The sequence below is a fragment of the Herpailurus yagouaroundi genome, unplaced genomic scaffold, assembly GCF_014898765.1.
Source record: "Herpailurus yagouaroundi ecotype Mexico unplaced genomic scaffold, PumYag 100, whole genome shotgun sequence".
NCBI lineage: Eukaryota > Metazoa > Chordata > Mammalia > Carnivora > Felidae > Herpailurus > Herpailurus yagouaroundi.
The window spans coordinates 5,811,098-5,838,208 of record NW_024412391.1 but is presented as its reverse complement, the minus strand read 5'-3'; the positions used below and the strand labels follow the sequence as shown (position 1 = coordinate 5,838,208).

At 47.1% G+C, this 27,111-nt stretch overlaps 2 protein-coding genes and 1 long non-coding RNA gene across 3 annotated transcripts in view; all 3 read left to right on the top strand.

The window, feature by feature from the left end:
* Window positions 1-27,111, top strand: part of LOC121028976 (M1-specific T cell receptor beta chain-like) — a 194,908-nt gene that overhangs the window by 158,499 nt on the left and 9,298 nt on the right. The window lies entirely within an intron of this gene.
* On the top strand, window positions 12,481-16,875 carry LOC121028217 (uncharacterized). The gene is made up of 2 exons (XR_005789126.1): window positions 12,481-12,791; window positions 16,426-16,875. It is a non-coding gene; the product is annotated as an uncharacterized LOC121028217 (long non-coding RNA).
* LOC121028198 (anionic trypsin) lies at window positions 20,628-24,439 on the top strand. Its single transcript, XM_040471741.1, has 5 exons — window positions 20,628-20,757; window positions 21,991-22,150; window positions 23,194-23,447; window positions 23,810-23,946; window positions 24,233-24,439. The coding sequence occupies exons 1-5, from the start codon at window positions 20,718-20,720 to the stop codon at window positions 24,383-24,385; spliced, it is 744 nt and encodes a 247-aa protein (XP_040327675.1). The 5' UTR covers window positions 20,628-20,717; the 3' UTR covers window positions 24,386-24,439.

Here is a 27,111-nt window from a genome sequence, read left to right as displayed (position 1 = left end):
TGGGACAGAGAGAGACAGAGCATGAACGGGGGAGGGGCAGAGAGAGAGGGAGACACAGAATCGGAAACAGGCTCCAGGCTCTGAGCCGTCAGCCCAGAGCCCGACGCGGGGCTCGAACCCACGGACCGCGAGATCGTGACCTGGCTGAAGTCGGACGCTTAACCGACTGCGCCACCCAGGCGCCCCAAGTAGGGTTATTTTTTAAAATTGTGTGTGTGTGTGTGCGCATATCTGTGATAAGGGCACTTAACACGAATCCCTTTTAACAAGTATTTAAGTGTACAATCCAGTCTGGGGGCGCCTGAATGGCTCAGTCATTTAAGTCATGATCTTCCAGTTTGTGGGTTCGGGCCCCACGTGGGGCTCTGTGCTGATAGCCCCGGATTTGCCCAAAGCCCTGCTTCAGATTCTGTGTCTGCCTCTCTCTCCGCCCCTCCCTTGCTCTCTCTCTCTCTCAAAAATAAATAAACATTAAAAAATGTACAATCCAGTCTTGTTAACTACAGGCACAATGTTGTAGACAGATCTCTAGAAGGTAACCATCTTGCAAGACTGGAACTTTGTACCTGCTGAACAGCGACTCCCCACTTCCCCTCCCCCAAGCCCCGGCAACTGCTTGTTTTCTGTTTCTAGGTATTTGACACTGGGCTAAGTGACATAAGACAGTCGCCAAAGGGCAGATATTACACAAAAGGAGTCTTTTATCACCAAAGTTGTTTAGAATTTCTGGCACATGGTGGGAACACAAGCAGAACAACTTTTAATTGGATTTTATTATTGTCTTTTTTTTTTTTTACATCAGTATCTGCTACATTATTTATATTTGGCAATTGCCCAAATGATTCCTTTATAACAAACAGGAAAACAGATTCGGGCCCACGTAATTCCAATCCAGAATTACATTCTGTATTTAGCTGTTATTTCCCTGTACTCTTTACTCTGGACCTCTCCTCAGGCTGTCCTTTGTAAGTCAATACTTTGGAGGAATATAAACAGTTACTTTACAGAAAACGGTACTTAATTTAGTACTGTGGTAAAGCATGTTGGAGGTGAAGCGTTAGATGAAAATCATTTGTACTTTCCATGTTTCCCTTCGTATTACATTTTCAAGCTTTTTATGATGAAAAATTTTAATCACAAGAATAGAGAGAAATAATACAATGAGCCCTATCGCCCAGATTCAATAATTAACATTTTGCTACTCCCCTCCCCCCCCACCATCATCCATTTCCCCAGCATTTTGGGCTGATACATTTTGAAGCAATTTCCCAGACATCACAGTATTTTATTCCAGATTTTAGTAAGCTCTAAAAAAGAATAACACTTTGTTATATCATATTACCTACCTAACAAAATTATTTGCAATTCCTTACTACTATATACTGCCAGAATTATATTCACATTTCTCCTATTACCTTGAAAATGCCCTTTCTAAATACCTGCTTATGCGTTTGCTTGTGATGTCTCTGAAGTTCTTCTTCCTTCCCTTTTCCCTCCCTCCCACTCCCCTTCTTCTTTGTCCTCTTCTACTTCTCTGCAGACAGTGCACTCCTAGTGAATGGGGAAGGGCGACTCTAGGCAGGGAGAGAGAAGGGGGTCTCGGGGAGGCAGGTTGCAGCGACAAGCGGGAGGCTGAAGGAAACGGAGGGGTTTGGAGAGAAAAAAGATGAAGGTATTCCAGACCCGCCTGGGCTAGGTGCCATACGTGGAGTCTCACGAACTTTCTGACAAGGTCCCAATAAAAAGTCAGGGACAAAAATCCTTGGTGGCTACCCAGTCGGGACCCTGTCACTCTTGAGAGCTTTATACGCTCTCTCAATAAACTCTACCGCTTTGCTCACTCTCTGTTGTCTGCAAGATTCATCCTTTGACTCCGTGAGACAGGGGCCAGTGTCTCTCCCACCCTCCGGTAACCCTAGTGCTTGCACCTGGAACCAGCCACACCCGGACTCCACCATTGGTCGCCCATGGTGTCCACTACACTGCCAGGTGGACCTGCATGTGTGGGCACTGGCACCACTGTGTCTCCACCACCAACACAGAGGACAGAAAAGGCAAGTGTTTTATGGAGGAATTAGCCTATTACTCATGGGAAGAATCACATCTCTGTATGTCCCTACATCTATGGAAGCAAATCATAACAATTAGAACAGAAATATCTACAACTAGGGGCGCCTGGGTGGCTCAGTCAGGTAAGCATCCAACTTCAGCTCAGGTCATGATCCGCAATTTGTAAGTTCCAGCCCCACGTCGGGCTGTGTGCTGATTGCTCAGAGCCTGGAGCCTGCTTTGGACTCTGGGTCTCCCTCTCTCTCTGCCCATCTCCCGCGCACGCTCTGTGTCTCTCTCAAAAATAAAAAATAAATAAACATTAAAAAGATAAAAGAAATATCTACAACTAAATACTTTCAGCGTACTACATGTGTACTTAAGGATGGACATGTAGAAATGAGGACTTGGGATATAAGGATGTGCCCAGGATGGCAAGGAGCTACTAGGGATCTGATAAAATCCCCTAAACACTAAAGCTAATCATTTCAAAAGCAGAGAACAGCACAACAGGAAGATGGAATTTGAACCCGAACACGAAGTCAGACGTATTTCTTCTGGCCGCTTCTGGTTATGAGATTCCCCGGGAATTCAGGGGCAAGATCTTGACGGTTGAGTCAGAATTACTCTGGAGTTTGAAGCTTTTCCTTCCTAGCGGATAAGCAGGATCGGACACTGCCTGGGCGAAGTCCCTATTACAGAAGTATCATGAAGCTTAAAGAAGAAACAGCAGGGCTGGTGTAGGACACTTGGTAATGAACCAGAGTATAATATCAAGAGTTTAACAGCAAGTGCGGTTTTGGTTTTGTCGATTTGAATTCTTGGGAAAACAATTCCTGGAGAAATATTTTGGAAAGCAAGTCTTTTTAGACAAAGATTTATCCCAAAAGGGGAACATAAGGATGAGTCCAAGAAATCATGTGGGTGAAGAATTTTAACATGCTGTCTGACACAGAATCAGTATTCAGTAAACAACGGTGTGGTGATGAGTCAGTGCTTTGACCAGCCACACTTACGGAGCCCCGCCTGTTTATGATCGGTCCATAGGTACCAACTTGTTCCTTCCTGCATTCACCCTGTGCGGTTGGTACTGTTATTAGTCCCATTTGACATATAAGGACACTGAGGCCCAGAATTTGCCCGTGGTCACAGCCAGTAACACGAACGACAAAGCGGATTTCAAACCCAGTCAGCTCCACAGCCTGCCTTTGTAACCAGTGCGCTAATTGTGGTAACTATTGTTACTCAGTAAGATCGTATGAAAAACTAAAATTGTTGTGAAGGAAATGTATGTTGAGAGATGGAGAGGAGAGAAAGAGGGGGTGGGGGGAGAGAGGGAGGGAGAACATAATGTTTTCCCCCATCAGAGTTAGTCAGGGAAAAAAAGTCCCCATCTTGGAGACTCACTTCCTGAGACTCACTAGGAGGACCCGGCACATCAGGACCCCTGGCTGAGCTCTACCATACAGACCGAGTTAGGATACACAGGCAGGCGGTGGCGGAAAGAGACAAGGTGGAGTCTGGACAAATCCATGCAGACATCCTCATGCTCTCTCCCTCCCAGGAAGATGCATACCTTCCCCTGCAAGGAAAACGCAGAGCCTACGAGCAAGGGTTCTGCCCAGGGGGGCCCGTTAGAGACACGGCATCCCAGCCGTGTGGGGCAGCTGGTGTTATGGGCTGAACTGTGTCCCCTCAAATTTCCTGTGTTGACGTCCCAGCCCTCAGGACCTCCGAATGTGACTATATTTGCAGATGAGCTCTTTAGAGAGGTAATTAATGTAATTAATTGAGATGATTAAATGAGGTCACTGGTGCGGCCCCTTCTTGATCCGACTGGTGTCCTCGTAAGAAAAGGGAATTAGGACACAGACACACACAGAGGAAAGACTGAAGACAGAGGGAGAAGAAGGCCACCTGCCAGTCGAGGAGTGAGGCGTCTGAGGAAACCAGCCCGGCCACACCTTGATCTTGGACTTCTGGCTTCCAGAACATCGAGAAAACCCATTTCCGTAGGGAGAGTCACCCAGTCTGTGGAACACCCTGGCAATCCAGGAAAAGTAATCCAACTGACCATACAGGCCCTCTCTACCTAATACGTACCCAAATTCCACACCCAAAGAAACAAAGCAGGTGTTCAGCACACATTACATTGTTTGTGCAAGCAGTCCAGGCAAAACGATCTACACTTACCAGTTACTAGGTGGTGGGAACGCTCCTGAAGTCCCAGCGCCCAGATGCCTGCCTTGCAAGCCGGTCTTTCTAAGGATGGCCATCTCAGGCCTACCTTGCCAGCTGTTTTCTACACACACACATGTGCACACACACATAGACATGCGTGCACACACATGCATGCACACACACATTCGTGCACACACATACACATGCATGCACACACAAGCACCCACAAGCACATGCACACGTGCACACACACACACACACACTGCAGAACAGAGACGGCTTTCACTCTGGCATCTCTAAAGTCTCCAGCATCTAGAAGATGACTAAGGGATCGTGAGCGTGGGCAGGGACAGCGACATCACAGACAACCAACCTGGAGCCTGAGAGAAGAGCCACTCCTGCCTCTAGCCTGCCATGGGGCCCAGGCTCCTCTGTGCTGTGGCCTTTTGCTTCCTGGGAGTCGGTGAGTCTGGGGAGTTGGCAGCAGACCCCTGTGCCATTATTCCTAGGCCCTGAATACAAGATTTATCCCTCAGCAGGCTTCCTGGCCTCTTTTCTCACCTCATCTGTCCTTCCCTCTTAGGCTTTGTGGACACACAAGGAACCCAAACTCCGAGATATCTCATCGAGAAAGTGGGAACGAAAGTTTTGATGGAATGTTTGCAGAATATGGACCATGAAAGAATATACTGGTATCGACAAGACCGAGGTCTGGGGCTGCAGCTCCTCCATCGGTCATATAATATTGACAGTACTGAGAAAGGAGATGCCCCTGACAGGTACAGCGTCTCCAGGAAGAAGAAGAATGCCTTCCCCCTGGCCCTGGACTCTGCCAGCACCAACTAGACATCTGTGTACCTCTGTGCCAGCAGTAAATCCACAGTGCCTCACAGCCACATCCTCTCTGCTCAAAAAGGGCAGATATCAGGGGGAAGTGACCCCCAACTCAGGGCTGAGCTGCACTGGCTCCCACGGCACATTTGTGCCAATTAGAAGTAAGGCGGCCTCTAAGGGGAACCAAGGCCACAGACACGCATCTTGGCTAGGAGGGCATGGATGTTTTTCAGGCCCCACTCATCACTGTTTCCCAAGTCGGGGGCCCTTCTGAACTTACTTAACCCGCCCCACCATATGTGTCATCCCCAACCTAAGTTCATGAGACCCCCACCCCAACCAGGAGGAGAAGTCTCTCACTTATTCACACTGGAGCGGCCCTGCCCTATGACCGTTTATCAATCTTTCCTCCCTGCTCCTTTCCTCCTCCCTCATACTGTTTGCTACTTGGATCACCGTATGCTCTTAATTGACATTTCACTAGAGGGCGCTCACACAGTCTAAACTTTTTAGCTAAATGTTCTTGTCTGTGCTGATTCAAGAGAAAGCTTGTGGAGTTTGACTTCTGTTTACTCAGTTGAGAAAGAGAAAAACCGACAAAAATGGATCTTTTTACGTTTCTCTAAGTGCGCGATGATGTTTGATTGGAAATTTCTGATCAGGGAAGGAATACACTTTGATGCAGAAGGTGGTAAGAATTAGGCTAAGGGCACCCTGGTGCCTCAGTCGGTTAAATGTCCGGACTGTTGGTTTTGGCTGAGGTCAAGATTTCATGGTTTGTAAGTTTGAGCCCCGCATTGGGCTCTGTGTGGACAGCACAGAGCCTGCTTGGGATTCTCTCTCTCCCTCTCTCTCCGCCCCTCCCCTTCTTGCTCTCTAGAGCTCTCTCAAAATAAAAATTAAAAAACTTAAAAGAAAAAGAATTAGTCATGCTATATCTGTACTCACAATCCTCTGGAGAAAATATCTGTTTGTTTTAGGAATGAAACATACACTATCCTGTCAGTAAATATGAATTGAGCCTATTCTGCTTTGGGAATACAAAAGAAATGTAAAGGATATTGGAAATCCAAATGTCAGTGCAAAAGTATTAACGAGACAAAACAGGCATATTAGATGCTTCGATTCAGTGCTAAGTTTTTATGGTGTAGAACTCAGAGAAAAAAGTAAATCAATCACATTACAATATTCAGTATTAAGTTCACATGAGAGCTAAGACTTGAGCTGATTTTTTTTTTTCTCTTCGGAGTTTCTATTTAAAGTCAAGTTAGTTAACATATAGTGTAGTATTGGTTTCAGGAGTAGAATTTAGTGATTCATCACTTACATATAGCACCCAGTTTGAGCTGATTTTAGATAAAAAGTAAAGGCAAGAGGAAGTATTAAAAGTAAGAAATATCCTGCAACATTCTTGTGAGAGATCCTGCTGGAATGAAAAGGTGGCATTCTTTCTCTAAAAAAAGATAGGGATCATAGGTCTCCCAATGGAGGTCGACATCTAGAACAGAGAAAGCACCTTTTCGCAGAATGGTGTGAAATGACAGAACACATCTGCAAACATCTATTTTTGGTGGGCCTTCAGGGTGTCTGGGAGTCCTATAATTTCTCATAAATTATTAACTTCCCACAGCAAGCATTGCACCAACCCAGAAGATCAACCTCAAGAGAGGGGAACAGATATGAGCATTCCCAGTGCTTTCTGGGACCATCCCCAACTAAACTGAGACCCTGGTGGAAAGAACGCCACCCCGGACCAGGTTTCAGTCCTTACACGCTGCCATTTGCTCCTTCAAAGGCATCTTACCTTGCTAAGGAGCTGTCGCCCAAGCAGAGAGGTAGAACACATGACTTAAATGAAAAATATGCAGAGATTGAATATCATACATCAAATGAATTATACAAGACATCTAAAGAGGTTGAAAGGATTGTAGATTCGGATAAGAGGCTTGAGTTTAGAAGTAAATTGAAAAAAAAAAAAAGTGTCCCAAAGAGAGTTCACAGAATACACTCTTAAAAGCACATAAAATATTACTAATGTTTACCATAAGAGTACAAGGAAGCATTCGGAAAATGTAAACCATGATTTTGGATAAAGGTACATCACATTAAGATACTGAAAAATTCATAGAAGGAATGATGCCATCCTAAATCTCCAAGAAAGAGAGGTTTAAAATTCTGTGACTTAGGTAAATACAGCAAATTGTTCTGTGTTAAATGAAAATATAAACAGGTTTTGCTAGGACATGATGGAAAAGTGGGGATAGCCTCTTAATAAACAGGGGCAATGAAAGAGAACATCTCCCCTTTTTCCTAGACAAGCGTGAGATATCCCAAGCAGTTTATTGTAACATACAGCTGTGAAATACAAGTATTATTGCCTACTAACTATAAATGAAAAACCTATATCTAAATAGCTTGCCCAAAGCCACACAGCTGGAAAGTTAATGGCAGAGATAAGTGTTCCTATACTGCTTTTGAAATGATCAGATAATGGAGTCCAATGTGGGTAAATTTCCAAGCTCAGCTCAATGGGTCTCAAATCCAACCATTAGTAGAAAGATATAACTCACACAGCCAAATATCTGGGTCTCCTACCTCTGTGCCAGCAGCATAGCCAGCACCAAAGACGTCTTCCATGATGTAGCATATACTTTCAACACTTCCACCTTGAAGTAGAATGATGAAGTGTTGACAGAAGAAACAGTATCACCCTAGTGATGGACAAGTAAAGATGGCCATTAAAAAAGGCCAATGATATGTTTGATGAATATAAACAACTGAAACTAAGGTATATCTTCATTCAGTTTCAGAACAGTGCGGACAAAATTATCTAAAGTGATGCAAGACAAAGAAAAATGTTAAAAGTCAAAACAAGTTATAAATAAAGAAATGAGAAACAGAATGATTCACATTTCTCAGTAGCGACACTGAATGCTAGAACACGGTGGTGTAAAAGATAATTGCAAAACTCTGACAGAAAACAATTTTCAGCCTATGTTTCTCAACCAACCCAAGCTACCAGTCAAATGCAATTTTCATTTCTGCCAGGATCTAAACCCTTTATTTCCATTTCACTCTTCCTAAGGAAGTTCCTGGATAATGTGTATCAGCAAACGACAGGAGAAAGTCGAAAAGGGAAGGAACGGCAGGATTCAGAAAATAGGCAATCTGACTCAGAATAACAACAACCAAAAAAAGCATCAGGATAACAACTGTATGGAGCAACGAGTTAGCAACCAGGCCAGACTGAAGCAGGAAGACTCCAAGGTTCATTTTCAGCTACTGCCAAAACACAGACTGTGGCTACACTAAATGAGAAACTCATCCAGAACATCATCTAGCGTCAGTTCACATGATCAGAAACCCAGATCCAGCCTGGAGAAGATGACCTCCTTAAAAATAATCTAGATGACTCAGAGGCTTCAGATATAGGTACCAACCAAACGATAAAAGTCTGCTGATTACCTAACAGCCATTCAAAAGAATGAGGCAGTTCTTGTAATGCCATGATAACTCCTGTAAGACTCATCCTTCACAAATCACAAATATGAACTCTGGACCAAAAAAAAAAAAAAAAAAGTTTAAAGTTTATCTTTAATGGGCTGAAAAGCAACCAAAAGAAGGCAGAATCTACGGGGAAGTAAACACTTGCATGAAAGGTAAGTTTTCTGTTTCTATAGATTTTTGCCAAAAAATAGATCACAGTCAAGTAGAAACCCATGAAGAATTGACTAAAAAGTTAGCGAGGATGTCTCAGAAAAAGGATATCCACAAAATGGCAATCCAAAATTCTGCATGCAAATCTGTCCCAGTCTCTGGTTAATGCCTGAACTATGCATGAGAGAAGCACTCCAATCAGCCATGCTAAGGGTAAAAGAACTGAACAGAAATTTCCATTTTTGTCAAACAGAAGAGAACAGAATTCAGAGGTTGAATTTACCAAGTTAAATGCCAGTGAAAACAAAAACCCAATCACCCCTCAGAGAGATAACCAAAATCCAGACATACCCTTGACAGTGTCTAAGACACAATGAAAAAATTACTAGGTATGTAAAGAAAATAAATAACATGACCTATAGTCAAGAGAACATCAGTATGGCAGCTGCCTGGCTCCAAGCTCTGAACTCCTGATGTGAAGACATATTTTGAGCTTACCTGGATGATAGAATTCATGAACAGGGATTTAAAGCATGTTCAAGGACATAAAAGAAAATATTACTGTAATGAAGAAAACAAATGGGAATTCACAACACAATAATGGAAACTATAAGAAAGAAATGGAAATTTGAGAATTAAAATGGCAATATTTGAAATTAAAAAAAAACCTCACTGAATGAGCTTGGAGCAGATTAGAGATAACAGAAGAAAAATTCAGTAAACTTGAATTTACGGCAATAGAAATTTTAGTGTCTAGCGAATGGGGCGGGGGGGTGTGCAAAAAGAATAACAGATTCCAGTGGTCTATAGATAAATATCAAAAGACAATAGCTGTTGGAAACTTGGATTTTGAGGTAGAAATGTAGAGCACAAGAAATAGTGAAGTGTAGATACATATTAGAGATTTTCCTTAATTCCTTGTAGTACACACAACCGGTGAAAGCAAAAATTTCAGCACTGCATTGCCGGGCATGTGGCAGATAGACACAATAAAGATGACAACAATACCACAAAAGACGAGGTTGGAGAGAACAGGCCCACGTAGTCGCAAAGTTTTATATTTTCAATGAATCTTTACGATATTAATCATAAGTATACTGTAAAAAGTTTAAAATGAGTATGATAATTTTCAGCCAATCACTAAAAGAAAAAAATAGAGAGATACCTGAAATGTCAATAGTTAACAAGTCAAAATAGATTGTTTTCAAATAATTAAATAGGGTCTATCCCAGGAACAAGCTTGCTCAATACTCAAAAATCAGTCACTGCAGAGGCGCTCGGGTGCCTCCGTTGGTTAAGCACCTGACTTGATTTCAGCTCAGGTCATGATCCCAGGGTCGTGGGGTCCATCCCCGGGTTTGGCTCTGCACTGAGCATGGGATGCCCTGCTTGAGATGATCTCTCTCCCTCTGCCCCTCCCCCACTTGCACACGCACTCTCAGTCTCTCTCTCTCTAAAATAGAAATTAAAGGGGTGCCTGGGTGGCTCAGTCGGTTGAGTCTCCAACGCCGGCTCAGGTCATGGTCTCACGGTCCGTGAGTTCGAGCCCCGCGTCGGGCTCTGTGCTGACAGCTCAGAGCCTGGAGCCTGCTTCTGATTCTGTGTCTCCCTCTCTCTGACCCTCCCCTGTTCATGCTCTGTCTCTGTCTCAAAAATAAACATTAAAAAAATAAAATAAAAATAAAATAGAAATTAAAAAATTAGGGGCGTCTGGGTTTCTCAGTCGGTTAAGCGTCCGACTTCGGCTCAGGTCATGATCCTGCGGTTTGCAGGTTCGAGTCCCATGTCAGGCTCTGTGCTGACATCCCAGAGCCTGGAACCTGCTTCGGATTCTGTGTCTCTCCCTCTTTCTACCCGTCTCCTGCTCATGCTCTGTCTCTCTCTGTCTCTCAATAATAAATAAATGTTAAAAAACGTTTTTTAATAAACTAAAAAATTAAAAAAATAAGTCATTATCATTTACCTTATTAGCACATGTATAAAAACTACAACAGTTATCACTAGAGATAGAAAAAACACTTAATAAAATTCCATATCCATTGTTGATAGGAACACTCAGAGAAGTGGGAACAGGACGAACTTCCTCAGTCTAACGAAGGACATCTGCAAGCAGCCAACAATTAACAGCATAATGAATGGCAGAAATATTCAACACTTTAGCTCCAACATGATAGACGAGTCAATAACGTTCACGCACAGCACTTCTGTCCCACAGAAGGCAGCTAGGCAGCACATCCAGGCAAGAAAAAGACGAAAAGGCTGAAGAGTAAATGATAAGGGAAAATATTTTAAGAGATGAAATCACCATTTATATTAAAATATCAAAAGAAACTACAAAATTATGAAATTAATAAGTGAATTTATTAAGGGCATGGGCTATAATATTAACATGCAAAAATCAACTGCAGTTTATATGATATGGCAAACAATGGGATAAATGAGTTTTAAAATTTGAATTTAAAAGAATATAAACAAGCCCAAAGTATTTAAGAGCAAATTTAACAAAAGACATGCAAGACACTGAGAATCTGTATACTGAGAAGCAAAAAGCGTTACTCAGAGAAATGGGAGACAACTTTATTACTATTTTTTTTAGGTTTTCTTCACTTATCTCAAGAGTGAGAGAGCACATGAGTGGGGGAGGTGCAGAGAGGGGGGGGGCGAGAGAGAGAGAGAGAGAGAGAGAGAGAATCCCAAGCAGGCTCCACAATGTCATGCAGAGCCCGATGTGGGGCTCGAACTCACAAACCGTGAGATGATGACCTGAGCTGAAATCAAGGGTTGGAGGCTCAACCGACTGAACCACCCAGGTGCTCCGAAAGACAACTTTGCAACATGGGATAGATCATGTTCACAAATTGGAAGTCTGGATGTTGTTAAAATGAGCGTTCTCCTCAAATTCATCCATGGATTCAACAAAATCCTAATTCTTGAACCAACTGAGTTTTGGTGGGGTTTGTTTGTTTGTTTAACTAGAAAGCTTATTCTAAAATGTATATGGAAATGCAAAGGTTCTGTGAGGAGGTGAGAAATGGTTGAAAGCCTATGTGTGATCTTTCAGGCTTCACCAGTGGCAATTACCCAAAGGGTAGCACCTATGTGGTGCTCCATAATGACAGGTGGGGACGCGGTGGATAGGTGGCGGATGGATGGCAGGTGAATGTTACGCCTTGGGAGTGAAGATCCATCCTAAGTGAAGAGCCACACAGCTCCACTAGGGGGCAGACGGATTTTCGGCACATTCTGCAGAGGCTCCTCCTCCTACTACAGAAGGGAAACAGACGCAGTAGGAAAGGAAGACCACGCTGGGGAGGAGAGATGAACCTGAGTTTGCCTTCTCAGTGCCTTTTCTCAGGGAAGGTGAGAGGCTATCACCTAAAGATGCTGACTTGCCTGCTACTTCTCCTGGGACAAGGTATGAGTCTGATCCCACTGGGAAGTTTGGGGTTAATGTTGATGCCCAGTGGAGGAGCAGAGGGTCTGAGGCCACCCATCAGAGGATGAGGGAACTGGATTAGTGGATTAGTAGATTCTGATGGTATAAAAGTTGGAAGAACAAAATGGAGGCCGTGCCAGGGATCCAAAGTGACATTAAAGCAAATAGTGAAAAGACCTTCCTGCCTGGGGACGAGCTTGTCAGCTTTTTCTCTCTCTCTCTCACTGGAACTAGACACTGTGTTCAGCGCTCTCCTCTCTCAGAAGCCACACAGAGACATCTGTCAACGCGGGACCTCTGTGACAATCCACTGTGAGGTCGATATCCAGTTCACCTTAATGTTCTGGTACCATCAGCTCCCAGGACAGAGCTTGGTGCTGATGGCAACCACAAACCAGGGTCTGGAGGCCACTTACAAACATGGATTTACCAAGGACAAGTTTCCCATCAGCCGCCCAACCCTAGTGTTCTCAACTATGACCGTAAGCAACGTGAGCCTTGAAGATAGCAGCTTTTACTTCTGTAGTGCCGGAGACACAGTACTCAGCACGGATCAGAGGTCTGAGCAAGAACCTCAGCCAGCTCCCTCCTGTCTGGCTCCCACCGGATGAACCCAAGGCCCCAGCCAAGGCAGGTGGGAGGGGGAAACCACAGCTCTAGCTGTTCCCGTGCTTGTGGGCAGGTCTGGGTGTGAAGGGGAAGACTGGCCACAGGGAGAGAATCTGCAGGACGAACTGGGGGGGACTCCAGCCAGACACAGGAAGTATAGCTGTCAGGAGGCTAAGGATAAAATTTCCTTCGTAAGAGTATTTAGAAGTACTCGGGAAAGACCATTGGACACAGTTTGCCTTCAAGGGGCAGGGTCAGAAATCCCCTTCAACTATTTTATCTCAGAGCTCTATTTGGCTCGTTTTCTACTGATATACTTCAGAAGGCTCTTAGCCATCTTGCTATCATACTGGTCCATTAGACTGATGGCATTTTGCTGGTTGTTCTTGGTTACCTGGAATCATAAAGCACTCGAGATGCCTCAGTATGCCATATGCAGGCCGGACCAACGTAAAATCTGCAAAAGTTCAGGGACCTGCCACATTGATGAGCTTTTGAGTGGTCCAAGGTCTAGGACGTGTTTGATTATACCCTCTTAGCTGCTAAACCTTATACTGTCTGCCAAGGAGAGAGGCGTGATGCTGAGAGGGCCTCTCTAGACTTGGGAGTTACCATATACCACAGTTGGGTGTGCCAGACTGGTCCATTTGCTGTGTAATCTGTAAGGTGAGGGAAGTGCAAAAGGGGGTTCCACAGAACAAGGCGGTGATTAAAGCTGCCTCGGGTCATACACCAGGCAGGTCCATCGTTCTCCAAGTCCCTGTGGCGGGACGGGAGTGCCCCCAGCCTTCCCCAGTAAGAGACGCACTGAGCAGACGCAAGGAGTTTTAGCGCGAAGCCACACTCTTCTATCCGCCAACAGCTGTTTGTCCTTTGGAGAGCACCCTAGATCTTTGTGTCACGTCACATCATGGCAGTCAGAACTGTGTGTTAGCTGCCCCTCGGATCTGTAAAGCTAGACATGCACAGAGTAGATACACAAGCCCAGTCTCAATTCACTCTCAAGAGCAAGCGTGAGTCTCAGGGTTGCTCCGACCCCACCCGTCTTTACCATCAATCCACACCCAAGGCTGCATGGGAGTGTCCTAGTTCCAGCTGAAAAACCCTGGGCCCGTGTTCTGGCCCAGGTGACACGTTTCCCTGGAATCATCAGTACAGTGCCACACAAGTGTGGTCGGAAAGGGAGTGGTGACGATGATCATCTCAAGGGGCTAGAACTTCAGCCTCTAAATCTAGGTGTTCCCATTTTATGGGAGGAAAGATGGCCCGAGGTGTAGTTCTAACCTGTGTTCACATTTCTTTCACACTGCCATTTAGACCTTTTTTTTTTTTTTAATTTTTTTTTCAACATTTATTTATTTTTGGGACAGAGAGAGACAGAGCATGAACGGGGGAGGGGCAGAGAGAGAGGGAGACACAGAATGGGAAACAGGCTCCAGGCTCTGAGCCGTCAGCCCAGAGCCCGACGCGGGGCTCGAACTCACGGACCGCGAGATCGTGACCTGGCTGAAGTCGGACGCTCAACCGACTGCGCCACCCAGGCGCCCCTATACCTTTTAACTGTTCACTCACATTTTCCTTCTATTTGCTTCCCTGTGGTGCATTCTGGGTCATTTCTTTGGAACCAGCATCCAGTTTACTAATTCACTCCTCAGTTCCAATAAGCCATTTAACTCTTCAGTTGACCTTATCTAGTTAAATTATATTTTTGTTTCTAGAAATTCTACTTGGATCTTTTACAAATATGAGCGGTCATTTTTGAAAGCATCTTGCCCTTGTATATTTTTATTATTATTATTTATGTTTTCTTTAATTTTAGAGATAGAGAGCATGCAAGGGGGGAGAGGGGGAGAGGGAGAGAGAGAGAGGGAGAGAGAAAGAGGGAGAGAGAGAGAGAGAGAGAGAGAGAGAGACAGAGAGAGAGAGAGAGAGAGAAAGAGAATCTTAAGCAGGCCCCACACTCAGTGCAGAGCCGGACACATGGCTTGATCCCACGACCCTGGGCTTATTGTAGAAATTGAGAATGAGATGAAATCATCCACATAAAACACAGAACACTATGCCTGATAGAGACAAAACAGACAATTAATTTAGTCCTGCCTAAATTTCTTTCTCACTATAATATATGAAATTTCACCACTAGTAATTCTTTCCTCAAGGTTAGGTATTGCCCTCGCTGGGAACATTTTATTTATTATTGCCATTGTTTCTCTTTCTTTTAGCTGTTTGAATCACAAAATCCATGCATATTTTTGCAAAATGTAAACTCACTCATTTAAGTAAAGTGAGATCATACAACACATACTGCTTTATAACTTACTCTCTTAATATTCCACAAATACCATTTCATGTCAAAAAATCTACATTAAGTTTTGTAAGACCATTTCAATATGTTGATGGTCAATTTTTACAATTAAAACCAATGGCAAGGTAAATATCATATGCTAGATGACAGGGTTGTTTAGTTTAAAAAGCAATGGTGTATGTGTTGATTTATTTCTGTTACAGACTCAGCAGGGAATAATGAAAGCCCTCCCTACTCTTCCTTTACGTGATTGGCCCCTTCTTTTTTATTTTTCTAAAGTTGATTTATTTATTTTGAGAGAGAGAACACGAGTGCACAATCAGGGAAGGTCCAGAGAGAAGAAGAGACAGAATCCCAAGCGGACTCTGCACCTTTAGCACAGAGCCCGATGCGGGGCTGAAACTCATGAAACGTGAGATCGTGACCCAAGCCAAGATCTAGAGTCAGACGCCTAACCGACTGTGTCACCCAGGCACCCCATGACTGGCTCCTTCTTATGTGAGGTCTCAAGTTCAAATCTCATCTCCCCCAAAGAGGTCTTTCCTGACCCCCTTACCTAATATAGCACTTGTGAACCCAGAAGCCGCTCACATTTATTACCACTCTATCCTATTTTAACAATACCTAAGCACCATAATCTGATATCAATATACCTCCTCACATATGTGTAGCCACACCCAGAAATGCAGATAAATGCCATGAAAGGACATTTCCTATCTTCTTCATTGCTATTTCCTTACAGCTTAGAAAAACTGCAAGAATGCTTCAGGAATTCAGCCAATGTTTACTGAGTGTTACAGACTGAAATGCGCTCCAAGATTCGTACAAGTACAGCCCTAAGCCCCGGTACTTTAGAATGTGATTACATTTGGAGATTTGGTCTTTAAAGATCTAATTAACTTAAAAACGGGGCCATGAGGATGGCCCTAATCCAAACTGGCTGGTATCCTTATCAGAAGAGATTAGGACATCCTAGAAGGGACACGAGGATTGTACCCACAGAGGAAAGGCCACATGAGGACACAGTGAGGAGAAGGCCATCTACAAGCCAAGGAGAGAAGCCTCAGGAGAAACCAATCCTTCTGATACCTTGATCTTAGATTTTTAGTTCCCAGAACTATGAGAAAGTAGATTTCTGTTGTTTAAGACACCTAGTCTGTATTATTTTGCTTTGGTGGCCCTAGCAAACGAATATATTGAGTAAATAAATATGATTCAAAAGAAAAGAGAAAATTTTGCCAGGGGGGTATGGATTTCCCAGGAGAAAAAGAGCTTAGACAATGTAATCCCATTAGCAAATGAACTGAATTGTTCTAACAGGGACGAACTGATGCTTTGACTTTTATGTTTGAAGAGAAAGGCGGCCCCACAACGTGCCAGTCCCCTCTGCTGCGTTCCCAAGGCTGGGAAAGGGAACAGATGTGATGGGTTCTAGAGACCTAAGCCCAGAACCTGCTCAAACACAGTGGCTCTGAAGTGGATTGTCCTCAAATTGGAACGGTACAGGTGCCTGTGTGAAGTGAGCACTCCGTGCTGAGCCTTGGAGATCCTCTGGGCAGGTTGGCCAATAAGAAGTGGACAAATTAGAGGCTGCCTTCCAAACGGACAACACATTCTAGAGTTTTTATAATCCAAATGAGTGGACAGAGCCCAACTGACTGATTGGGCTTATCACTGAACTTTGCTTGTGGAGTTCAATCTGGATCTAATATGATTTAGAAAGATAAATATACATGCCATTAATTAAATCTGAGTATCATGGGACAAGTCATGACTGCTACAATAATAACAGCCCACATGCCTATTCCTTTTGGACTCTCTCCTGCCTTTCTTCTGCTTACTACCCTCCAATAGATGCTGGAGCCACTTAAGCAGCTCTAATAGGCTCAGGGACGAGACAAGGAGGGGTGGAAATGTGAACAGGAAGGCCATAACATTACAGGAACCAGTCTTTCATTAGCTAGTGTTAAAGCCTTAATTGCCAGAGACTTCCCACTTACCCCTCTAAAGAAACCTGAAGAATAGATAAAATATGCAAATGGAACCTTGCTCTGGGCACAAAACTTGATCTTCCTTGGCTTCAAGGTGGGGAGCAGGACAAGGGGGAGAGAAAGGGTGGACACCCCCATTTAGCCAATCAGCTATGGCCAGCCTATGCCTCCACACCTCTGTCTCAGCCTTCACGTTTTTCTGGGCCACACAAAGTGCCCCCCTTCACTATCAAGAGTCAGTGATTCCCAGGCTCAGATATTCAAGAAAGCAGTTCTTATCGGATGAGAAATTGTGCCATGGTGAAAATATGTGGTTTAGAAAAAAATAACGGAGGAAGAAAAAAGCTGGAAGTTTAAAGAGAAGACAGCTCGGAATTGGACAATGTGGTTAGAGATCAGTAAAGGACACTGGGCCAAAAGGGGAGTTGACTACAAGCGGAGGAGAAATACCTGAGCCTGGTCGGGGGTAGGGGTGGGCTTGGGAGAAAAGGGTTAAAAAAAAAAAAAAACCCACAACTAGTGACTTGGAATCTGACCAAAATCTACTTTTCAGACCACTGAGATGTCCCAAAGACCCCAGTGTGTAGCAACACAATGGGAAATAACTTAGCTTGTGTAGGGAAAGCCTCTGGTGTCAACTCCACATTCATCAGCCAAGTGACCCTGGAGAAGTCACTGACCTCTGAGCTTTAGATTCTTTATGGTAAAACGGAGAAAACGGTGTCTGTTGCCTAACTCATGAGGCTGCACTGCGGATCAAATAAAGAAGAAGGGAAGCGAATATTCTATGGTAGAGCAGGCGGGTTCTAGAGTCAACTATCATGCTTAAATCCCATCTCTACAACTTACTGGCTGTGTGACCTTGAGCAAGTTACTCCACCTCTACATGGCTCATTTCATCATCTACAAAATGGGCAACCTCATGGGTAGTTGTTATAGTAAAGTGAAACAAAAAGGTCCATGAAAGACTGAGACGATGTTTGGGATAGTAAGCACGAGGAAACTATTCACAGTTACCGTAATTAAAAGCCGGTGGTTTGATACGCTAATCGTGAAATACGAACTAGGAGAATGTCTTAGAGAAATGCTCAGAATGAAGAGTGTAAGAGCTGCACAGACTTATCCATATTGAATTTGGGCAAAGGGGCACCTGAATCCATCCTACATGCCTGAGCCTAAAGCATAAGGTAATAGTGTCACTTACAGCTATTTTCTCTGCCTAGAAGGTGATTCCTGCTACGTTCAAGAAAACTGACTTCGTGCTGTGTTGTGGGTGTAATAGTTTATTCTGAGGAAGAGCACAAAATATCAGGAAAAAGCTAGTCTTGAGGCTTTAAACACAGAAAGTCCTCAAGCTCTTGGGTGTTCCCTTTCAGAGTCAAAGCCACAAGCACCTATCCAGAAATGTTCTCCCTGCTCCCCAGTTTCCTACCAAGGATCCCCTTTTCCTAGTGCACCTCTCCAGGGAACACTGGACGTGTTCCTCTCTTTATCCACTACAGCAGGGCTTCCTACGAACACCCCACAACAAAGGGATAAAATAGCATATTTGGTGACGTTACGGGGAAAGCCCCTACTGTCAAGGTTCCACAGCCGGGGGCAGCCACCCAGGAGCACAGAGAGATATGCCATCCATGCCTTGGACGTGGCAAGGTAAGGCTCTGAGACCGGGTGCCAGGTAGAGGACTAATTAATCTTCTATTTCTGCCAGGGAGCCAAGCATCAGGAGGGATCAGGAGGTACGTTTTGTCCTCTGGGAGCCTCTGGCTCGATCCCAAATCGACATTCCCTTAGATGGCACCTGCAGCAATTCCCAGACTTCCAACACTTTCCACGTCTTCCAGTAGCCTTGAGGCCAGCTCTGCCATTTTTAGATGTACGTTCTTGGGCAACACCGAACCTTGCTGATTCTCAGTCTCTTCCTCTAGAAATGGAAATAATTTCTTTCTGCACATTTCACAATTAAAACATTTGTGAAAAGCCAAATTTGAAACTCAACACAAACGAAGCTCAGCATGCCACTGCTGTTTGTGTGTGAAAGCTCGTTAAAAGCTGTCAGGCACTGTACAAATATAGCACCTTCCCCCAGAGGTGTGAGCCCACCAGGATGAGAGGGGGTGCCATAGGCAAGGCCAGAGCTCTGAGCAGCGGCTCCCCTGTTGTGGAGAAGCTGGCCTCCAGCCATGCCAGGCACCGGACCGGCCTATGGGCCACTCCCAACACCACGAGTCCCACGATAGTGTTTTCCCCAACTTCTGCCAGTTTCCATTTACTCCATTCCCCCAGCCTACTTCCTGTCTCACCACCAGACTCCTCGGCCTTTTTCACCTTGCTCGCCAACGCCAGAAACTTTCCTCGCTTCCACCTTTCAGAGAATTTGAACATGGACCATGCCCGCTCCAGCTCTTCACCACCCTGGAGCTCAGAGGAGCTGAGAAGGAGAAGTGTCTTCACCAGACAGCTTCTCCACCTGGTTCACATAATTACACTTGAGCACAGACACTGGCTCCGCCTCTAGTCCCCTCTGGTCAGGTTATGCCTCAATAGGTTACAAGGTTGTGTCTTGGTGGGTGGTGGCAGGTCCCAAACTGAAGTCATTCCTGGGAAAATGAACTCTGGGCTGAGGCCAGTACAATAGTCCCACTGCATCTAACATAGAAAATTCCAGAATTCCCCCATTCCTTTGTTGTTACCAATGATCAAATACTCGACCCCTTCACTATGTGCTAATCTCTCTACCTACTGCTGGTTCTCTGATCAGAACCCACGTTTACCACTTTCAAACCCTTTTTAGTATCTGATCTGGAGCACACAATTGGACCTCAGGCTGCCAGCCCCCAGCAGGTGGGGGAAGTTTTCATCACACGGGAGCAGCTTCCCAGGGCAACCAAGAGGTTGCTGAGAGAAAACCCAAGACAGTGTGAGTGATGAGAAAGATCGGCATCGTGATAGGGATGACGAGGAGGGATATGGTGTTGACCTTCTGTCCTCCAAATACATCAGGCAAATGCCTACTTCATTTCTCCCTCCAAACGCTCCTGTCCACAAGCCTAGGTAGGAAGGAAAGCCAGCTGAAAGCCCAGATTCCCAAGAAACTCTGCCTCTCCCTTCTCATCAGCTCTTGACATTGGGATGCTGGTTTCCTTGAGTGTGGCCTTCCTACCCAGTGGTTTAGACTTGGGAGAAGGGTGTTCGTGCTTACAGATACAAGACTTAGACAAGACTTCTCTCCCCTTGTGGGGGCTTCAGGTTACCAGCAGCCAAGTTTGCTTCCAATACCAGCTCTTGCTCAGAGTTCAATAAATCTCCACGAGGTCAGAGGGCCCAGGCCATTCTTCCTCCTCCTCTCATCTCAGCTTAAGAAGGTCCAGCTGTGACATATGGGGGTTTGGCTTCTTCCCCTCACCCCAGAACCCTCCCAGGAGTCAGCTGCTCTTCCTCTCTGCCCTCACAAGGTAAGCTTTCTTATCACCAGCGGGTCACGAATCCACAGATGGCCAAACACAGAGCTGAGGCAAGGCCCCGGGAAGGGAAAGTTACAGGTGTGTTTGTCCCGGGAGGAGCGGTGACCCTCCACCCTCACACACACCCCTCGCCCACATTTGGGGAGGTATAAAAGCGTCCCCACTACTCACTCAGTTCTACTTCTGCCACCATGACTCCACTCCTGATCCTTGCTTTCGTGGGAGCTGCTGGTGAGTCCCACGTGTGGCTTCGGGCCCCACTCACCCCTCTCCTGGCAGAGACACCTGCTCTACCTTTGCCGGTCTTCTGTGTTTACCTGGGTTCTGATAGTCTCTCTCCCCTGCCAGGGAGCCCTCCTCCTCATTCTTGGGCTCTCTGTAAGACTCTCCCACCTTGTGCTGACCTCACTCCCAACCCCATCATCGACCCATTTAGGACTTTGTTGGGAGGGGCTGGAAAGGGAGACCAGGTGCCAGTCATCCATGAAATGAACCCGGGGTCTTGAGGCTTAATTCTGGCAACTCTGGGATAGCTCCCCTATAGCTGTCCTCAACCTCAGGTATGCCTAGACAAGTTGAAAGAATACTCATGCCAGACTCCTATCCTTAGAAATTCTGATTTAGTTGGCCTGGTGTGTGGCCTGTGCATTGAATTTTTTTTTTTAAGTTTATTTATTTATCTTTGAGAGTGAGCAAGAGAGCAAGAGTGAGCAGGGAAGGGGCAGAGACAGAGGGAGAGAGAGAACCCCAAGCAGGCTCTGGGCTGTGAGCACAGAGCCCTCTGCGGGGCTCGATCCCACAACTGTGAGATCATGACCTGAGCCGAGATCAAGAATCAGACACTTATGTGACTGAGTCACCCAGTAGCCCCTGTGTATTGAATTTTTTAATTTCCTAAAAGACTTTAGGGTTCCCAAGTGTGTAGCCAAGGTTGGGAATCACTGTTCTATTAGGCAATAACAGTTGGTCTGCCTTTGTCCTGCCTAATGGGCCTGGGGGCTCCTGTAGATTTTTAGCTATGGGAAAAGCTGGGTACAGCCAGGGCTACTTAGCCAGATTTTCCTCTCTAGGCCAATCCATCCTGACAATCTGGGGCTCAAACAGCCGTGAGGAGTAGAGCAATGATGGATGAGAAGCATTCAGTGGATGAGAAAACCACATTCAGACCTGTGTCACACCGAGTGTAGTGTGAGGCATGTCCTGTGTTCTTGCCCGGTGCCCCCGGCAGAGGTCTGGGCCTGAGCCCCAGCAGGCACCGGGCTATGTGCCCTGCAGACACACGGAGAGGCTCAGGAGAGAGCTATGCGCTCGGGCACCTACTGGGGATGTAACGCCCCCTGCCTGCCAGTCTGTCATCTCTGCGCCTGTTGAGGACTCCTGATTAGCATGATCCAACCACAGGGCTCCAGGCTCCCCCTGCCCACATCCGCTGAATTGGCTTCTCCCTTCCTTTCTCCGTTCAAGTTGCTTTCCCCACTGACGACGATGACAAGATCGTTGGGGGCTATACCTGTGAGGAGAACTCCATCCCCTACCAGGTGTCCCTGAACTCGGGCTACCACTTCTGCGGCGGCTCCCTCATCAGTGACCAGTGGGTGGTGTCTGCGGCTCACTGCTACAAGTCGTGAGTGCTGGGTCCCCCACACCCAGAGCCCTCTCGGGTGCTGGGTCAGCCCGGGAGTGCGGAGGTTGGAGAAGATGGGTGAATGGAGAGGCAAGGTTGTCACCAGCCACCCACTCACAGAAGTGAGGGGGCAAAGAGGGGCACTGGATAGAAAGCCTCTCCCATCCAAAACAAATGGATGACACAGCAAAGGCTATGGGTCAGAAAAGTAGGGAGGGACTCTTTTGGGGGTGGTGAGGTCCAATGGGAAAGCAGCAAGGACCTTGCATGAGTCTCCTCTGCCAGTTGACTACCCATTGAAACCACCTAAGATCTGTTCAAAAAATAGTGACGCCTGGGTCCCATCCCAGGGCACTTAACTCAGAATTTTCAGGAAGAGGGGTTTGAACACTGGTGAGTTCTTAATGCTCTCCACCTCTGGTGACTCTATCCTGTGGCAGAGCTGAGGATCATTGCCTGGACCAAGGGTTCTCCATCAGAATCACCTGAAAGGCTTGCTAAACCATGGACCACTGGGTCCCACACCAGAGCTTCTGATTCAGCAGATCCGGGGGTGGGGGCGGGGGCGGGGGTGGGGACCAACCCTCTGTACTTCTAGTAAGTTTCCAGGTGATGCTGAGGCTGCAGGTCCCAGGGCAACAGTTTGAGAACCACTGGGTGAGCTCATACAGGATGATGGCACTTACCAGACCAAGAAGGGAGGGAATAAGGTCGCTGCATGTAGGTAGCGAAATGACAGAGGCTGAGGGATGCATGGGAAGCTTCTAGCAGGTCATTTGTGCCTGTGGTGCCAGGTGCATGGGGGTTTGTTGGGGAAAGCAGGCTGAGGAGCAGTCCCCACTGGGTCCCTTCACCTCATCCCTGCTCCATGACCACCCACCTCTCAAGCAGAAAGTTCTTGGTCTCACACCTGCACTGACCCACCACCCCTCTCCTGCCTGGTGATATTGCTACAGTCCTACCCATGAGCAGGAACCTGGAGAACCCTGGGGAAAAGTGGGCATATGGACAAGAGGGTTTCCCCACACTTCTCTTCCCAACAGTCGCATCCAAGTGAGGCTCGGAGAGCACAACATCGAAGTCCTGGAGGGGGATGAGCAGTTCATCAACTCGGCCAAGGTCATCCGCCACCCCAGATTTAACCGCTGGACCCTGGACTATGACATCATGCTTATCAAGCTCTTCTCACCTGCAGCCCTCACTGCCCGGGTGTCCACCATATCGCTGCCCTCCGCCTGTGCCCCCGCCGGCACCCAGTGCCTCATCTCCGGCTGGGGCAACACCCTGAGCTCTGGCAGTGAGTGGGACCCCCACTGCTTCACCCTCTGACTTCCCCGCATCTCCCAGAACCAAGCATGCCCCTGAGCTTGAACCCCTCTACACTCCGAGCTCGGGGCTGGGTGCTAGAAAGAGGCAAAGCTTTAAGGAGTGGACTCCCTAGAATCGAAATATCGGACAAATATAGCCCTTTCTACTGTCATATCCAGGGAGGGGGTCAGCAGCGATCATTCTGGGAACCGAACCCCATTGTCCCTCACTGGGGCTTACGTGCCTGGAGTCCTCCCCTGGCCGCCGTCCGTGTTCAGCACTGGATGGCTGTCCCCTCTCCTGGCCTGACTCCCGTTTTTCCTTTCCTTGATCTCTTCCTGCTCCTCAAAGCCAACTACCCCGAGCTGCTACAGTGCCTGGACGCCCCGCTGCTGAGCCAGGACCAGTGTAAAGCCGCCTACCCCGGGCAGATCACGGAGAACATGGTTTGCGCTGGCTTCCTCGAGGGAGGCAAGGACTCCTGCCAGGTGACTCGACCCCTTCCCACGCTGAGACCCTTGCCCAGCAGCAGGAACACCCAGCCAGAGCTGTGGGGTTGGTGGAGGAGGGCTCCGTGCAGTGGACTCGTAAAGAAGCGAGGAAGGCTTGTCTGTGTGACAGTCATCTTCGAGTGAGAACAGAGAACGGGCCACCATGGGAGGGGTGCAGAACCACAGATCTGACCAGAACGCAGTCTTTTAAGGTTCAGACTGTGTGTGGCTCTAGTTACCCTTTTTTCCTTTCTAACCCTTGTCCCGTGTGCCTCCTCCCCAGGGTGACTCTGGTGGCCCTGTGGTCTGCGGAGGAGAGCTCCAGGGCATAGTCTCCTGGGGCTATGGCTGTGCCCAGAAGAACAAGCCTGGCGTCTACACCAAGGTGTGCAACTTTACAGACTGGATTAAGGAGACGATAGCTGCCAACAGCTAAAGCCCCCAGGCCCCCTGCCATCCATATCCTAATAAAGTGAGCCTCGCACAACTGCCTGTGTCTGCACCTGCTCCCTCCTGCCCCCTCGCTCCCATCTGAGGCCAGACAGGGCTCTACCCCTTAGAGACGAACAGAATGCCCCAGTTCCCGAGATATGTTCCATGGAATACTGGTTTAGCAGCATGTGAAGAGAAGGAATCTAAAAACCTACAAGTAGGGGGCAATGGGGGGCTATTTACTAGAGAACAATACCTTGCAGAAGGCTGTGCTAAAGAGGTTCCTTGATGTTGGGACTCCCCCGGGTCTGGACTGCAGGGCTCGTGTGGGGCCACACAGGTCCTAGTTTGCAGGGTCTCACTACCTCCTTTCACTGGGACCCAGAGCTAATCACCTCAGAGACCCTTGCGCCAATCTTCTTGGCCTCTGCTGAGCCCCCTGTACACATACGCTTTCTAGCCCAGGTCGTACTGCCTCCCGGCAGCAGAAGGCCACACTGGACCCTCCTCCCACAACGTGCTCCTGTGTCTAAGGGAGACAACAGCCCCCACACTCTGCAGAAATCTGCCTCTTACTCATCCCATGTAATGAGACCCACAAGTGTCTACCACACTGGGCACGTTACAGACATTTTTATATCTGGTCCCTTCTTAACTCTGAAGTGGTTACTATTCCAGTGGTACAGACAAGAAAGCAAAGGCTCAGAGAAGGTTGTTGGCTTATCAGGCCCCTCCTCCAGCAGATAGTAAATCTGGACTTGGGCTCCTCGTTAGCCTGGCCCCGAAGCCTGTGCTCTCTCTACCCACCTCACTGTCTCTCCTGCTGCTGCTGGGGTCTGAGACGCTACCTGGCCGTGGGCTCTGATCTTTCACGGACTTGCGGGCCATTCTCTGCCTCCCTGTGCTTCACGGGGGCTCTGGTCCCTGACCATCTCCCAGCACTGCAGTCACAGAGGTCCTGCATGTGACATTGGCTCCCGACCTCCCACAACTTCTAAAATACACCCTGAGCTCTTTACCCTGCAGATGGGAGGGTCTTCCTTCTCTGCTCCGCCTGTATTTCCTTCCTCGGTCTCTCTCCACTCCTCTCCTCTCCTCTCTGTCTCTGCTCCTGTGCTCAGAGATCCTGGTGGCTCCTCCGACACACCACGGACCTCTCACCTCTAGCTCTGCGTGTTACTGGTCCAGCTGGCTTGATGCTTCCCACCTGCCCCTTCGCCTTCTTTAGGAAAGTCATTTCTGAGGCCTCCTGCTCCGGGATCCTCCTCCCCCAGCCCTGTGTTGGCCCCGTTGGCCCTATAGTCTGAGGGAGGAGTCCTCCTCCTCCTCCTGCCACATGCTTACAGCGGTCAGTCCTGCTCCTGCTGCCTAGCAATTGTGGTTGTATCTACTTGGCCTTCAACGGTGAGCTCCTTAGGCAAGGAGCTTGTCTTACTCATCCTGGCACATTTAGTGATTACACAACATCTACAATAGAATAGGCACCCAGTGGTTGAATGACTCAAGTATGAGCTAGGACTGGAGGGAAATGTACAGAAGAAAGAAAGCGCCTTCTCCAAGTGCAGACCGGGGGACCGGCGGCACCAGCATCCCCTGGGAATTTAGGAGACATACAAATTCTGGCGCCCCTCCCCCATCTCCTGAGTCAGAAATTCTGCGATGGAGCTTGGCCTCTTGCATTTTTACAAGACTTCCAAGTCCTTGTGACGCACGCTAAAGCGTGAGAACCAATGCAGCAAAGGTATCCCTAGGCCAGTGCTCTCCGTGAAAGCAATAGTCCCTAACGCGTTTGCTGACTATATTCAGCCACCATAATGAAGCTTTATGTGTATTATCTGATTCAGATCTCTCAAGAACTCCATAAGGTAGGTGGTATTATTGTTAAAGGGGCTTGGTAACCGGCCCAGGGCCTCACAGACATAAGAGGGCCTGGGGTGGGTGGGAGTCCGGGCAGTCTGGCTCCAGGAGGCGGGCTTCCTTGAGGGGTGGAGGCCTCAGTGCCCTGCAGTGGCCACAGCAGAGCCCTAGAACTTAGGGAGGGCTGGGTGTCAGTGCCAGCTGTCACTTCATTATGTATGTCTTGGGGCGACTCATTTAGCCTCTTCAGATTTCAGTTTCATCTGAGGAAATCAGGAGACACATTTGGGGTTTAGATGAATCTAGAACTCACTTGAAAAGTTTCAAGAATTACACACATGTGAGATGCAATTTGTTTATCTGCTTCCCACATCTCAGCCTTGAGAAAGGCAGGCAGGTAACCCAGTTTCCCGCTGGGGGCGGGGGCGGGGGGGGGGGGTCCCCTCCAGCACGAACCACATTCTTCTCACGCCCTCAAGTGGCCACGCTGAGATGGCAAGGACTTCCGTCTAAAATAAATAAGGACAGGCTGCCCCCTGCTGCCCAAGATGATGAATGACCCCACTGGAACCTGCCTAACCAGCTAAACTCTCACAGCGAGGGGGCGGGGGGAAGCTTTGGGACACCTTGGCGACTCAGTCGGTTAAGCAAGTGTTGGACTCTTGATTTCAGCTCAGGTCACTTCTTATGGTTTGTGAGATCAAACTCTGAGTCAGGATCTGCACTGACAGAGCAGAGCCTGCTTAAGATTCCCTGTCTCCCTCTCTCTCTGTTCCTTCCCCGCTGGCTCACACTGTCTCTTATTCTCTCAAAAATAATAAATAAACCTTAAAAAAAAAAAAAAAAACAACTTCACGGGCATTTACGCACACT